General features: G+C 41.9%; 1 protein-coding gene across 2 annotated transcripts in view; it reads right to left on the reverse strand.

The window, feature by feature from the left end:
* The window catches only part of SYT9 (synaptotagmin 9), a 218,832-nt gene that overhangs the window by 140,395 nt on the left and 63,433 nt on the right, over positions 1-15,004 (reverse strand). For both annotated transcript variants that reach the window (XR_011570866.1, XM_070803740.1), the window contains exon 2: positions 3,940-4,291. Coding sequence is in view for 1 of the 2 variants with exons in the window: in XM_070803740.1 (XP_070659841.1) it covers positions 3,940-4,291 (352 nt within the window). In the remaining variant the exon portion in view is untranslated. The remainder of the gene's footprint in view (positions 1-3,939; positions 4,292-15,004) is intronic.

Below are 15,004 nucleotides of genomic sequence, written 5' to 3' on the forward strand. Positions count from 1 at the left end.
TCTTTCATCAAGAGGCTCTTTAGTTCTTCTTCATTTTCTGCCATAAGGGTGGTGTCATCTGCATATCCAAGGTTATTGATATTTCTCCTGGCAATCTTGATTCCAGCTTGTGCTTCATCCAGCCCAGCGTTACTCATGATGTACTCTGAATATAAGTTAAATAAGCAGGGTGACAATGTACAGCCTTGATGTACTTCTTTCCTGATTTGGAACCAGTCTGTTGTTCCATGTCCAGTTCTAATTGTTGCTTCCTGACCTACATAAGGAGATGCAAAGCAGATCTGGTCTTTGAACGCACAGAATTCATAGTCTAGAGTGGGATATAGATAATAAACAAACAATTGTATAGTTAGAAATAGATTTTAATCCTGTGAGGAAGTGAAAGTAAGGCAACTTGTAGAAGAATAAAGAGTGGGAAGGAGTGGAGGAAAGACTACATACTTCAGACAGGTGGTCAGGGAACTCCCTGTAGCTCAGATGGTAAAGAATCTGCCTGCAATGCAGATGACTTGGGTTTGATCTCTGGGTCAGGAAGATCCCCTGGAGAAGGGAATGACAACCCACTCCAGTATTCTTGCCTGGCGAATTTCATGGACGGACCATGGAGTTGTAAAGAGTTGGACATAACTGAGCAACTTTCATTCATTCAAGTAAACTTTTCTGAGGAGATGACATCTAAGATGGAACATTAAGGCTGCAAAGGAGCATGACATGGAGAGAAGCACTCCAGGCTGATGGAATAGCATTTATGAAGGTCCCAGGGCAGGAAATGGCAGGTATACTGAAGAAAGCAAGAGCGAAGCTGGTGTAGATGGAGATGGAATGTGATGAGCTTTTTCGGGTAGGGTCTCTGAGTCCAGGCTAGTGGCCTCCTCTGGAGTTGTGCCACATGGTGGCCCTGGCTGGAGGTGAGGCCTATAGCTGGTAGCAAGAGACTATGACAGTATGACACAGGGCCTTAACAGACCTGATAAGAAGTTTGTGGTGTGGAAATTGAAATTTTTATAAAACCAAGTGTTATAAAATAAATTTGAGAAGACTTAAAACAGATTGGCCTTTCATGTTGGGTCATGAATCAGGAAATGGGTTAGATGGTTTTTCAAGGATCCTTCTATTTTGAGGACTCAGGGACTTTCATATATTTGGAGTAGAGATCTTTAAAATGTTCTGGTACTGAAAAGTTCTAAAAAAAAAAAAAAAAATCCACATTCCCAGGATATTAGGTCATTATACAAAAGGGATTTCATCTAAATTGAAAGGAATTAGCAGGAGTTTTGGAGGGTCTAACAGTAACTGAGCTAATCAGAAACAGAAGGCAAACATGCCTGATCTTGGAAGAACAAAAGAAAGTCATCCTTACCAGAAATATTCTTAGAAGATGCAGCAAAACTCATTGTTAGGACGTTCCCAAAGGCAGTGGTGGGAGCCATACATATCTAAGCTGAAGGGGCCAGGTGACAGCAGGATTTCCAAAGCAAATGCCATGGCAGAAGCTGTGCCAGTCTCTGTGACAAGTGGGGAGGCCTTAACTGGGAGTCCAGGCTGAGTGTGTGCCCAGGGAACGTTGGGAAAACGGTAACAGCAGCAGGAGGGAAGCAGTAAGAAAGAGACAGCAGTGAGAAAGTAAAGATCATAATGAGAAAGAAGGGAGTAGAAATAATAACTAGCAACGTAGATTGTTTAGAGCCATCTCAGCAATAGTAACTTTCCCACCTGCCGCAAATATGGTATGAAAAATGCTACTTAAAAAAGGATGTTAAAAATGTTCTGGAGTATCAAGGAAATTTCATTCATTTCCCCCACTTTGTCAGTAAAAAGGCTTTGTGTGTGTGTGTGTTTATAGCACAACTCTGAAGAATTATAAGACCATATCCTTCTCATTATGGTAAGACCATGAGTCAAAGATACGTATTTCCAGACATAACCCACAGAATCAGGTCAGCAGTAATTTAGGTAAGAATGTCTGAAATGCGAAATGATGCAAATTATCAGTATTAGGTCAAATACAGCTGGAAAGAGTTTAGTTGTCATATGGGACTCAAATGTTACTAAACAACTTTAGACATCAGAAGACAGAATTAATTGCATGACTTCAAAACTAAAATACATCAAAAGGTAAATGCACGGATAATTCTTTCCCTTTCTCTTTATTTTTGTTTTCCTTCTACCCAGTTTCTATAGGTCAGTGGTAAAGATATCTACAGTTTTTAGTTTTAAATAAAATCTATTTTTTGAGATGCAGGTTACATACATATTTTCTAGAATAAACACTAACAATTATAGTGATATGATTGCTATCAATTCTCTAGAATTATGGCAGAGTCCTTGGACCTTTCATCTAATATAAACACAGTACTGTTACACCATATTGATGGAACCCAGATCAGAAAAATTAACATGCAGAGTAAAACCAAACAGGAGACAATTTCAGTGGAGACTCCATCTGAAGGGCCTACTTACTGAAGCACTGAGAGGATTTTATTATGACTCTGCACCAATGCACAAACTCCACAGCAGCATCAGACAGAGCTCTAGTTATGTTTAAGTCTTAAATCTGAAGAGAAGCCCTAATGATAAAATCTGAAGATTTCTTCTAAACCAAATGGCAAACAACCATCCATTTCCTCACAGAGGAATATTTTAGATAAAGTTCTTTGATTCAGAATTGGAAATGATGCTAAAATAGGTTTTGGAAAAAATTAAATTACAGACTGTCATATTCCATCCCACTTAATGTGAATGAGCAGAGCCTCTAGGATAAACTTGATTAACATAAAAAGGGTAAAATCTTATTTCTGCTTCTAGAGGACAAATAAAAAAGATTAAAAAAAAAATAACTGCAAACTGGGCTTGTACTTTTCAAATAACAGCACATACTATTCCTCCAGCTATCACTCAAGCAAATATTTTCATTTTAAAGAAAGTTGCTTTCTTAGTCTCTTTTCCTGAAGCCTTATTGAGAGTGAATTTTTATATACAGTGATTCAGAATTGGCTGCTTAGCCTCAAAGCTACCTTTATGCATCAGAGTCCTGGTAGAGGCAGGTCTCGGTGATGATGATGATAATGACAGCATCACCAAAAACAAAACCGCAGCTCACGGTGTGGAGCAGCCACTAGGTGCAGGCCTGTGATGCGCACGTCATCGTCTCATTCTCAAAACCACCTATCACCGTTCCTCTCACACAAGAGGAAACAGAAACAGATGAAGGTTAATCTGTCCAATAGCACACGTGCAGGTAAAGCTGGTTCACTGGACCGAAGAGCCCTTGCTTTTTGTCACTGCACTGTATTACTTCTCTACAGTGCAAAAGCACAAAGATTTGGCCCATGGAAAGACAGTGACACTAGGCCTAGGCACTCTGTAGTCCTTGAAAAACCTGGAGATGGGCAAAGATCTCCAGCCACCATGTAGGACTCTATGGAGACCCTATGTGTGACAGCTGGGCTAGGCTAGAGGCACAGGGAATCAATTTCATAGCACCACAAGAGTAGCATGGAAGAGAGGGTAAAAACTTGGGCTCTGGTGGTGTTTGAACAAGGGTTCAAACCCTGACCTGGGTGCTTACCAATTTATGACTTTGTTTCTTAATTTCCTTAAGTTTCTTCTTCTGTGAGATGAAAATGATAATAGGATCTGTTTCACACAAAGTTGTGAGCAATGATAAAATAATACACATAAAGTTCTTGGACAGTCTTTGATATGGAAAGTCTTAGCAATGTTAAATACTGTTATTATGAACTAAGGAGAGATTAAGCAGTGCTCAGGAACCTGACTGGAGTATACGAAGCAACAAGTTTTTCCACATTCGTGTCTCTGATACCAAAGGGACATGTGAAAGGTTACAGGCTCCTTGGCTAAATCAATGCCATTGCTGCCATGAGAAGGAAGCAGGACAGTGCTTGCCTTGCATCCAGAAAGGAAGGGGGCAGTACTGACCGAGCTGATGAGGTTGGCTCTGTGACTTGGCGTTGCACGCGGATGCCATGGGCACAGTTGTCTTGGTCCCCCGTCTGGGTTGAGAGGGGAATGTCTGGGGAGGTGTGACTGATCTTCATGGAGGAGTCTGGACAAGGGGTGGGAGGGTCTAGGAAGCCCTCACTGTTCTCCTGCTCGTTGGTCTCTGTGTCCGTGTAGTTAAGAGGCTCCTGGTTGTTGTCTTTGCTACTAGAGAACAGGCCTCGTTCTCGCCATGGAACCCAGCAGAGTTTCCAAGACACGAAGAGAGACACACCAAAGAGAGCGAGGCCACAGGCAGTGACTACAAGGGTCAGCAGGCTCACTGAGATATCTGCAAAGAAGCAAAGATCAAAGGTCAGTGGGATTGCTCCTCCCGTGCCCACCTACTGCATGGTGTGGGCAGAATGACCCTCTCATTCACGCACCCCTCAGGAGTGACGGCGGAAGGCCAGGCCTGGGATGCTGCTGAATCACCTGGGATGCACGCTGAACGTCCCTGCTGATTCGGAGGCAGGGACAACGAGGACTCAGACACAAGCACAGAGGGTGTAACATGCAGGCATGTTTAGAAACAACAGCCTGAGATAGCAAGAGGCAGGGTGTATTCAGGGGACCAGGAATGCCCCAAGGCAACTGAGACCCTGTCCCCTCAGCAATAAAAATCACTGATATTCTGGGAATAGAGTGGTTTCAACTATCATTAAAAATTCCTCTGTCATCTCAGAGAGCAGTGTAATTTGGGAGTCGTTTAAGTAACATCTTTTTTAAAACAAGAGAAAATTAGAGTGGTTTTCCCTCTTTTTGATATGAGCTTTTAAGGGTCTAAGCATTTTGCAGCTCAAGGCCTCTCGAGCCTCAAGAATACCCACCACCTGGTGGTCAGGTGCCCAGGACCAGTGGGCAACAGTCACAGTTTGGGTTTCCCCAGCAGCAGAGCTGAGACAAGTGGTCAAGGGCAAGAGGTTTATTTAGAAGGTGAAGAAAACATAGGTAGGGGAACAGGGAAGTGACCCAGTTAGAAGAGGGAAGTAATTCAGGGGGGTAAGAAAGCAGCCAGTAGGGGGAGGGGACTTTGTCAAGCCAGCTACCACAGTGGAGGAACAGAGATTAAACTGCTGCAAAGGGTCCACACCCCAGGGCCTGGGTTGCTTATAGCATCAATCCCCTTCAGTAATTGATTTGAGGGCAGCTCTCAAGGGGCATCTGCTATGTGGGTAGGAAAGTAAGTTTCTGTGGCCAGAAAATTTCCACATTTCAAATAATGCAGGGCTGGCCTAGGAGGTCAGTAGGCAGATGCTCAAGTGCCAAGGGAGAGAGGTTGTGTGGGGCAACAACAACATCTGCTGCACGGAGCATGGCCCCACGGCCTCAGCCAGGGTCCGTGGCAGTGCATGTCTAGCGTGTGTGCACCCAACTCTCGGAACAAAGCCCATCCAGGCGTCCACCCCACCCTACAGTGGAGCCAGGGAGAGGCTGAGGCATCAGCCTGAACTCATTCCTGGCACCGTGGTACTATAAACTCCTTCCTTAAAGGACACCCCTACGTGCCCTTACTGGGCTCCATTACAGTCTGAGGCCCCAAGGATTCGTCCCAGGTTCTGCCTTTACTGTCCATCATTAATATTTGCATTGCTTCAGCCAAAGCTTTCTGGATGTCCATTGCATGCCAGGGATTGTGGCAGGCTTTGGAGACACAATGGAGAACATGCCAGACACACTCCAACCTTCACAGACTCCTATTCTAGTGAAGGGGAAAATTGAGAATCAGTTACCTAACAGTCACAATGTCAACGATCCACAGCACGCCAACAATCCATGACATGAGACAGCTGAGGCATGCATGTGAACCCATCCTGCAAGTCACTTCCCTAAGGAATCACGCTGACCACCTGCTGTCTGTGCGCTTTTCAACATGATTCTTAAGGTACTCGATCATTCTTATGAAACGATAAGACAATTTCTTCATGAAAAATTGCCCTTGACAGAAAGCCAGCTGCCAGGGCTAGTGATGGATCTGATGTATCTCCTTTATGCCTCCCAATCAATCTTTGCCCTTGTGGCGAAACAACATCATATCTCTGTTTGGAAACACAGGGGCTCCAGTTTCAACATTGGTAATTGAGCTCAAAATCTTTGCTTATCCCATTTCTCTTCAAATATCACTGAAACAGGATAAGCAAACTATATAACTATGGAAAACAAGGACAGTCTAACACTGAGGCATTTCTGGGGTTGTTTTAAATGAAAAACCAATCAGGGCTGAACATTTAACACAAGCCAGTGAAGGACAGGGAAGCTTGGCATGCTGAAGTCACAGGGTTGCAAAGAGTCAGATACAACTGAGCGACTGAACAACAAAAAAAACAATGAAGAAATGCTGAGGGAAAAATAGAAATTAAAAATCTCAGGTGCAGAGCAAAAAAGGCAGGGATGGGGGACAGGGAAGAGAGTCGAGGGGGGCAAAGTAAAGGGCACTAGAAATCACAAATCATGGCGCCCCGACATGAGGAGGGAGAGAACGTGGTTTGGCTATAAGGTCTACTTGGTTCTAACAGCTCACACAGCAGGATGGAAAATTTGGTGGTGAAAACTTCTATGATAGGTGGTAGTGCTGGGAGTGCCGGGAAGGAGGAAACCCTTCCCAGTGAATCAGGCTGCCACAGCAAAGATCAACCTCTACCCCCTCCAATGAAATTTAAAAATAAAACAATCTGTACAACACAGTGAAACCCCTTAATACATTCTGTAATCCAAACAGAGGCAAAACCCCTTCTCTGCATCATGTTAATCAATTCAGCACCAGCCTGACACATACACCACTAGGAGGACGGCAGAGGCTGGATACACTGGAAGGCAGAAAGGTTACAAGTGTGATATGATGATTATATATTATCATTTACCAAATATCCACCTTTCCACACCACAGTGCCCCCTCCAACGATGGATCATAAATCTCAAACCCTTGACGTTGGTCTTGACCACATGCCTTACTCTGGTCAATAAAGTATGTGTAGATATGGCCCACGCCACCTTGGAGCAGAGGACTATTGGGCTCCCATCTTCTGCCATGAGAAGGCGGCTGCTATTTCAGCCTAGGTGCCACAATGGAAGACTTGTGGTGCAGGCCCAGCGTCCAGAATGAAGAGCAAATTTAAACCTGATGCACAGACTGGGCAGGACAGCAAAACGATCCATAGATCCATGAGCAAAACTTAAACAGTTCATGTTTTATTTAAGTCACCAAGATTTTCAATGTGTCTGTCCCTACAGCAAAAAGTTGACTAATAAATGTGATCATATACTGTCCAAAACTAAGATATTTTTAAGAGGGAAAAGAGGTGAAATCAATAATCACATTGATAAGACACTTTACCCAGGATTGTCTAGGCCTATGGTCACCCTCCACTCAGAATCCTACTTGAGCTCTGAACTCATCCGCTTGGTACAATATGGCCTCTCAGGGTTTACTTGGCATTGACAACATGCTAAATAGAGTAAATCCTAGATCTATTTCTGCTAGTCACCATAGGGCCTGACCCAGCTCAAGAACTGTTTCAACTTGTTAGCTGACTCTCAGCTCATGTACCCCCAAACCACCTTTCTCCCAAGTCCAGTAATGGGAGATCCATGAAAGCAGGGGTTTTGTCTGTCCCTCTTAGGACTGAATCCCAGGCATTTAAAGGGCACACATTCACTGTACATTTGAGGCAGCCCACCAGAGAGCCCTGTGGTCACCTCCAGGTCTCCTGTGAGTTAAGGCTGTGTGGCCCATAAGCTCCAGGAGCCACTAGTCACATTCACAGTTGTTGACAGACGTCTGTGCATCCCAGGTACTACAGAAAATAACTGGCAAACAGCAAGAGGGGCTTTTCCTCACTTGCACAAAGGTGCCCTATAGGTGAGCAAGGGGTCAGAGAGCACCAGGAGAAACCAACAGTGACTTACACAGCCACACCAACCACTAAGTGCAGTCATCAGGACTTCTTGATAGCAAACAGCTCAGGGTACTCTTTACACACTCTACTTGTACTTTTCTCTCTTTTTTCAGAAAGAAGTACTAGAAAGCTGCTTCAGCCTCACTAAGGCCACACATACCATCCACCTCTGAGCCCCAGCCTGAGGAAAGAAAGAGGGAGAATTCATTTAGAACCACAAAATAGCTTTTTCAAAGGAGTTATTGGTTAAGTAAGGTGGTAGGTACATGGCCATTTGTTTTATTATTGATTTTTAAACTACATGTATTATACACACATACACACACACATATATATTCTTTGGCACTGACGTATATTCTATAATAAAAATTGAAAAAAGTAAATAGTACCATCAAAAAGTTATTAAAGATAATTTTTCTGAAAAATAGAAAAGTGTAATTGGCCCTTCTGTCCAAGAGTCAAGAGAATAACCAGCTGGTGATCCAGGATGAAATGAGGCACATGGCAGGTAACGCAGCTGGGATCCAGATCCTCAGAGGTGCTGCTGGCTGGGGTGACTGTGCATCAGTCTGTACCCAGAGCTGCTGAAAAACACCCCTTCAGGGAAGAGGCAGAGCGGGTGTCCTGCCATCAGGCCTGACCATCAGAACCCTCTTCTGCAGGCCACTAGCCCTCGCTATAGGACACAAAGTACTGCAGCAACATCCCTGGACCCTGGACACAAGGAACCAGGACACCCCTAGACCCAGCAGACATCCCAGCTGGACACCTATGATTCAAAGGGATCCCTGCTAGCCTGAAGACTTGTTCTAGAATGACAAATATTATTGCCCAAAGAACACATGGCTTGAGCACCTACACATCATGTGGAAAGGAACAGTAGTTGCCCTGCTGAACTGTGAAAGGATGGGAAGAACATGTAAACTGATGACAGCAACAGAGTCATAGGACAAAATCAGCAACTTGAAAGAGGCTAACCCAGCTGAGCCATCAGAATAAATGACACCTGACATAAAAGAAATCAATGTGAGAGACAAATGAACTCGTATATTCAGTGAGATGTTTAAAACTATGGCCAAGAGAGAGAAGTATGGCTGCAGCAGTAACCAGAATCAGACTCCCCTAAGATCTCACCTGGTCTAACTATGAGATTGTAGCCCTAGAACTCCATAGCCAGCCACATTATCACAAGAGGAAAGGCATTTTCAGCCATGAGTGACTCAGAAAATATGTGATTCATGCATCCCTTCCTGCATAAAATCTATGGAATTCTCCAAACAAACAAAATTTTACGTTAGAATAGATAACCCAAGAAGAGAAGAGCTTTCTAGATAAGACATATACTTAGATACTAGATATCACAAGAATTAGTGATAATCAAAGAAAACAGTAAAAAGTGTATTAAAACTAATTGCTGGTTTTGAGGCAAAAAAAGTTTAACAGAACTGTAAAGGAAAAAAATCCACTTAAAAGAGCAAAGGAATGGTAACTACATTCACTTAAAATTCCGTGACGTATTTCCTCTATAAAGCAAGGGCAGACTACTAAAATGAAATGGAGAAGAAAATAAGACAATCTTCTTAGAAAAAAATAACACCATTGCCAAAACAAATAAATTCAAAAGAGGGTAACCAAAGGTTCATAAAACTTAGGCAAAATTATGCTAAAATTATTTCTACATTAAAAACCACATGGAGATAGAGCAAACCATTTCTGTTGGGATGAAATTAGAGGAGACTTTCACTCCCATGTTAACTTTTTATAAAGAGTAAATATTACTGAGAAAAAAGTGAAAAACATTTTTTAAGCTGTTGTAGTACATGAAGTACATGTGGCAGCACATTCAGGTGAACTTGGGTTTGTAATCTCCAAACATTTCTGAAAGACAGTCTTTATGTAACCCTGCTCCTTAGTTTATGAAGAACAAAGCAGTGAATATCATGGAAATCATTACAAAAATGATCATCTCAGCTCCCCAGCACATTTTCCCCTCCAAGTCAAACCCGTAAAAGCCATTTTTACCCTTGTCTGCTCATCTTTGTTCAGGCTTTTAGATTCATGAACGAAATATCAGAAGACTGACACAGGCTATCAACTTTTCACCTTGCTAACACCTATTTTAAACTTACAACTCTTTACTCTCATGCTCATTTCATACAAGAAGGGATGTTTTAACCCCAGAAACAAATGACATTCCCTTAAAATACTATATTGAGCTTTATGAATAAAGTTATCACACTGTCCTTATTTTGTTAATTGCTTCAGAGTTGTGAGAGCTTTGAACTTTGTATTTTGTATTGGGGTATAGCTGATGAACAATGTTGTAAGTTTCAGGTCAACAGCACAGGGACTCAGCCACAGGTGTACATGCATCCATTCTGCTTCAAACTCCCCTCCCACCCAGGCTGTTACATAACACTGAGCAGAGTTCTATGCGCTACACAGGAGGTCCTTGCTGGTTTCCATTTTAAACAAAGCAGTGTGTACAAGTCCACATCAAACTCTCTAACTATCCCTTCCCCTCATCCGTCCCTCTGGTAACCAAAAGTTCGTTCTCTAAGTTGGAGAGTCTCTGTTCGTTTTGTAAGTACATTCATTTATATAATTTTAGGTCACACATACAAGGGATGTCATACAATATTTCTCCTTCTCTGATGTACTTTACTCAGTATGATAATCTCTATGTCCACCCATGTTGCTGCAAATGGCATTATTTCATTCTTTTTAATGACTGAGTAGTATTCCATTGTATATATGTCCTCAATCTTCTTTATCCACTCCTCTGTCAATGGACATTTAGGGTGCTTCCATGTCTTGGCTATTGTAAACAGGGCTGCAATGAGCACTGGGGTGCATGTATTCTTTCGGATCATGTTTTTCTCTGGATATATGCCCAGGAGTGGGGTTGCAGGGTCATATGGTAGCTCTATTTTCAGTCCTTTAAGGAACCTTGGTACTGTTCTCCACAGCAGTGGTACCAATTTACATTCCCACAAACAGTGTAGGGGCAGGGTTCCCTTCTCTCCATACCGTCTCCAGCATTTGTTGTTTGTGGATTTTTTGATGATAGCCATCTGGCTGATGTGAGGTGATACCTCACTGTAGTTTTATTTGCAAACACCTTCTCATCTGTCTCTTGGCCATCTATGTCTTCTTTGGAAAAAATGTCTGTTTAGGTCTTCTGCCTATTTGTTGATTGGGTTGTTTTGATGTTTGCATCATGAGCTGTTTGTAAATTCTCGAGACTAATCCCTTGTTGGTCACATTATTTGCAAATATTTTCTCCCAATCTGTGTGTTGTCTTTACGTTTTTATTATTTCCTTTGCTGTGCTAAAGAATTTGAGTTTAGGTAGGTCCAATTTGTTTACTTTTGTTTTTATTTCCATTATTATGGAAGACAGATCAAAAAAGATATTACTGTCATTTATGTCAGAGGGTGTTCTGTTTTTCTCTGAGTTTTATAGTGACTGGTCCCACATTTAGATCTTTAATCCTTTTTGAGCTTATTTTTGTGTATGATGCTAAAGAATGATCTAGTTTCATTTTTTTATATGTAGCCGTTCAACTGTCCCAGCATCATTTGTTGAAGAGACTGTCTTTCCAACACTGTGTAGTTTTGCCTCCTTAATCATAGATTAATTGACCATAAGTGCATGAGCTTATTTCTGGGCTTTCTATCCTATTCCATTGATCTATATTTCTATTTTTGTACCAGTATCATACTGTTTTGATGTCTGTAGCTTTGTAGTATGGAGAAGGCAATGGCACCCCACTCCAGTACTCTTGCCTGGAAAATCCCACGGACAGAGGTGCCTGGTAGGCTGCAGTCCATGGGGTCTCTAGGAGTCGGCAGCTTCACTTTCACTTTTCACTTTCATGCATTGGAGAAGGAAATGGCAACCCACTCCAGTATTCTTGCCTGGAGAATCCCAGGGACAGAGGAGCCTAGTGGGCTGCCGTCTGTGGGGTCGCACAGAGTCGGACACAACTGAAGCCACTTAGCAGTAGCAGTAGCAGCAGCAGCAGCTTTGTACAATAATTCAAAGTCAGGGAGCCTGATTCCTCAAGCTCCCTTTTTATATCTCAGGATTGCTTTGGCTATTCAGAGTCTTTTGTGTCTCCATACAAATTCTAAGATCTTTTTGTTCTAATTCTGTGAAAAATGCCATTGGTAACTTGATAAGGATTGCAATGAATCTGTAGATTGCCTTGGGTAGTATAGTTATTTTGACAATACTGATTCTTCCAATCCACGAACATGGTATATTGTTCCATCTGTTTGTGTCTTCTCAGAGCTTTGAGAACTCTGTCCTGCATAAATAAGGCACTGGAGATTATGGGAACTACTGCCCTAGTCCCTTGAATGTCAGTCCGGCTCCGTATCTACTTCTTACGACAACAGTGTAGCTCAGGGCAAAACAGGAAAATAGATGACATTTTTGATATCCACCCAGTCTTCTTGTCCTGAGCTCCCAACTTTAACTGCTCTCTCAACCTTGTGTTGTCCCAGAAGACTGGAATTTTCAAAGGGATTATATTGGAAACTGAAGACTTGATGTCTGTGTCTAGTCACTTAGGGTGACAGCACAGAAGAGCCAGTGAAGATGCTCCGAGTGAGTCAAGGTGTTTCCAGGGCAGGCAGAGGAAACCTCGAGCCACAATTGAGGAGGGAAATAAAAAAGATCAGAGCTGGAAAAAAAGGTGCTGAGCATGGAGACTGAGGTGGATGGGACATAAAAAGGGAGAGGAAACTCATGGTCAGAACCTGGGATGACAGGAACTGGTTTAAAAGAATAGTGCAAAATGAAGTAAAGCAGGTAGCTCAAGATCACTGATACAGTCACTAACATATGATTTACCTTTCTGCAAAAGGATTTGAGACAGCTTAAAAAATATAATGCAGCATGGTAGGAGAAACTTTCCAAGGAAATCAGGGCCAAAGAAAAATAAAAGTAAAATGAAGATGAAGTCAGGGGGAAGTAAATAGCCAGAATGCATACATGAGGTTTTGTAAAGTTGCCAGAGGTGGCTACAGAATTGGCTCCCAACATCCCATGTATCACAGAAAAGAAGAAATATAACCAATGATATGATTCAGCATCTAGAAAACTATACAATTAAGAAATACTTGAGACAATGAAATCTGCACTAGAAATGTAATGACATTAGAGGTTATTATTAATTACTTTTAGATATGATAATTGTATTGTGGTTATGTTGTATAGACAGATATGTAAACATTCAAATGATATCATGTCTGGAATTTACTTCAAATTACAGATAAATCAAGATTGGCCACACGTTAATAATTCTTGAAACTAAGTAATGAGTACATGTGGCTTATTATATTATTCTCTCTACTTTTGAATATGTTTGACAAACTCCTGCTGCTAAGTCGCTTCAGTCATGTCCAACTCTGTGCAACCCCAGAGACAGCAGCCCACCAGGCTCCCCTGTTCCTGGGATTCTCCAGGCAAGAACACTGGAGTGGGTTGCCATTTCCTTCTCCAATGCATGAAAGTGAAAAGTGAAAGTGAAGTCACTCAGTCGTGTCCAACTCTTCGTGACCCCACGGACTGCAGCCTAGCAGGCTCCTCCGTCCATGGGATTTTCCAGGCAAGAGTACTGGAGTGGGGTGCCATTGCCTTCTCCATTGACAAATTCCTAACACAAAACAAAAAACAAAACACCTTTTGGTTGGAGAAAATGTTGATTTCTGACTTCAGTCTTAGACATTCTTATTTAGCAGGTCTTGGGTGAGATTCCTTTAATCTCCATTTTTAACAAGCATCTCAAATCTCAGATTAACCTGATGCCAACGGTCTCGAGATAACACTGAGTAAACAAGACCAAGTAAACCCTGTATATATGGTTCAGAACACAAGACGCTTGCCTAAAACAGCTGTGTCTTGGGGGCCTAATAAAGACAAAACTGGGAAATTCAGTTAGACAATTGGGCCATGGAGAACTTGAAGCTATCACATGGTAGCTTGTAGGGAAAGTGATAATGTAATCAGATGGAGGAAACAGCCAAGACCAGACAGCTCTGATGATGAGATGTTAGGTGTTTCAGGAAACCAAATCAATGTGGAAACACTGTACTAGAATAAACCTTAGAAGTCATCCAGAACAGTATCAGAATTCCCTCATCAACAATCCCTTCCATGTGACCATAAGGACTTTATTTGAATACATTATTTTCTGTATTTTTTTAAACTTAATGCAATGAACATGTATTACTGTGCAATTTTAAAGGTAATAATAATAATAATAAAAATAAAATTATTACATTCAAAAATCACAGAAGTCTGATGTTACTCAGTGAAGGGGAACTTAGTCCCCCCAATACGTCAACAGCCCAGAGGATTCTGAGTGGTGATCTTTATCTTGGATAAAAAGTACATAATAGATGTTAAGCTACAATTAAATGCTTTAGTGTTTAAATACTTGAACCTAAGTTGTCTTGGAAATATATAATCTCGCAGAACCTTGCTCTTTAATACACTATAGGGCACCAAAGCACACTAGTAGAAACACAAGTTCTAGAAACACACAGCCAAGGTCTGCAGCCCAACATCAGTTGTGCAACATAAATCTCTTGGTATTCTGTTTTCTCACAGCAGCGTTAGGACAATAATACTATTTATCCCTTAGAGTTGTTTAGAAAGGTACTGGCAGTCAATAAATGTAAGTTACTGTTTTTTTCATGAGGCGTTTCAGGATTCACCCACTCCACATCTAGACTTATTCTTACTGCCAAGAAGTGGTCACCATGGTTAATGAATAGCAAGGCTTCCCACAGCTTTATGAAATGGGCCAGCAATAAGCAAATATTAAGCCCCAGATGGTGCTTACTGAGCTGAATTATGGAGAACAAGAGAAAGAGCTTCTATTGAGCACCTGATATTTGCTAAGGACCATACCATGGACACAAAGTAAATAAGACTAGACCTTGCCCTCAAGGAATCACTAGTCCTTGCAGTAATGCTGTTTACAACTCAGAGTGCTACTGAAAACCAGAAGTGAGGGATATATAACCCAATCTAGAGTTCAGAGAAGGCTTTCCATAAAACGGGAGTGAGCCAAGTCCTACTTATAACCTCTTCTC

Source organism: Bos indicus, chromosome 15 (genome assembly GCF_029378745.1).
Source record: "Bos indicus isolate NIAB-ARS_2022 breed Sahiwal x Tharparkar chromosome 15, NIAB-ARS_B.indTharparkar_mat_pri_1.0, whole genome shotgun sequence".
NCBI lineage: Eukaryota > Metazoa > Chordata > Mammalia > Artiodactyla > Bovidae > Bos > Bos indicus.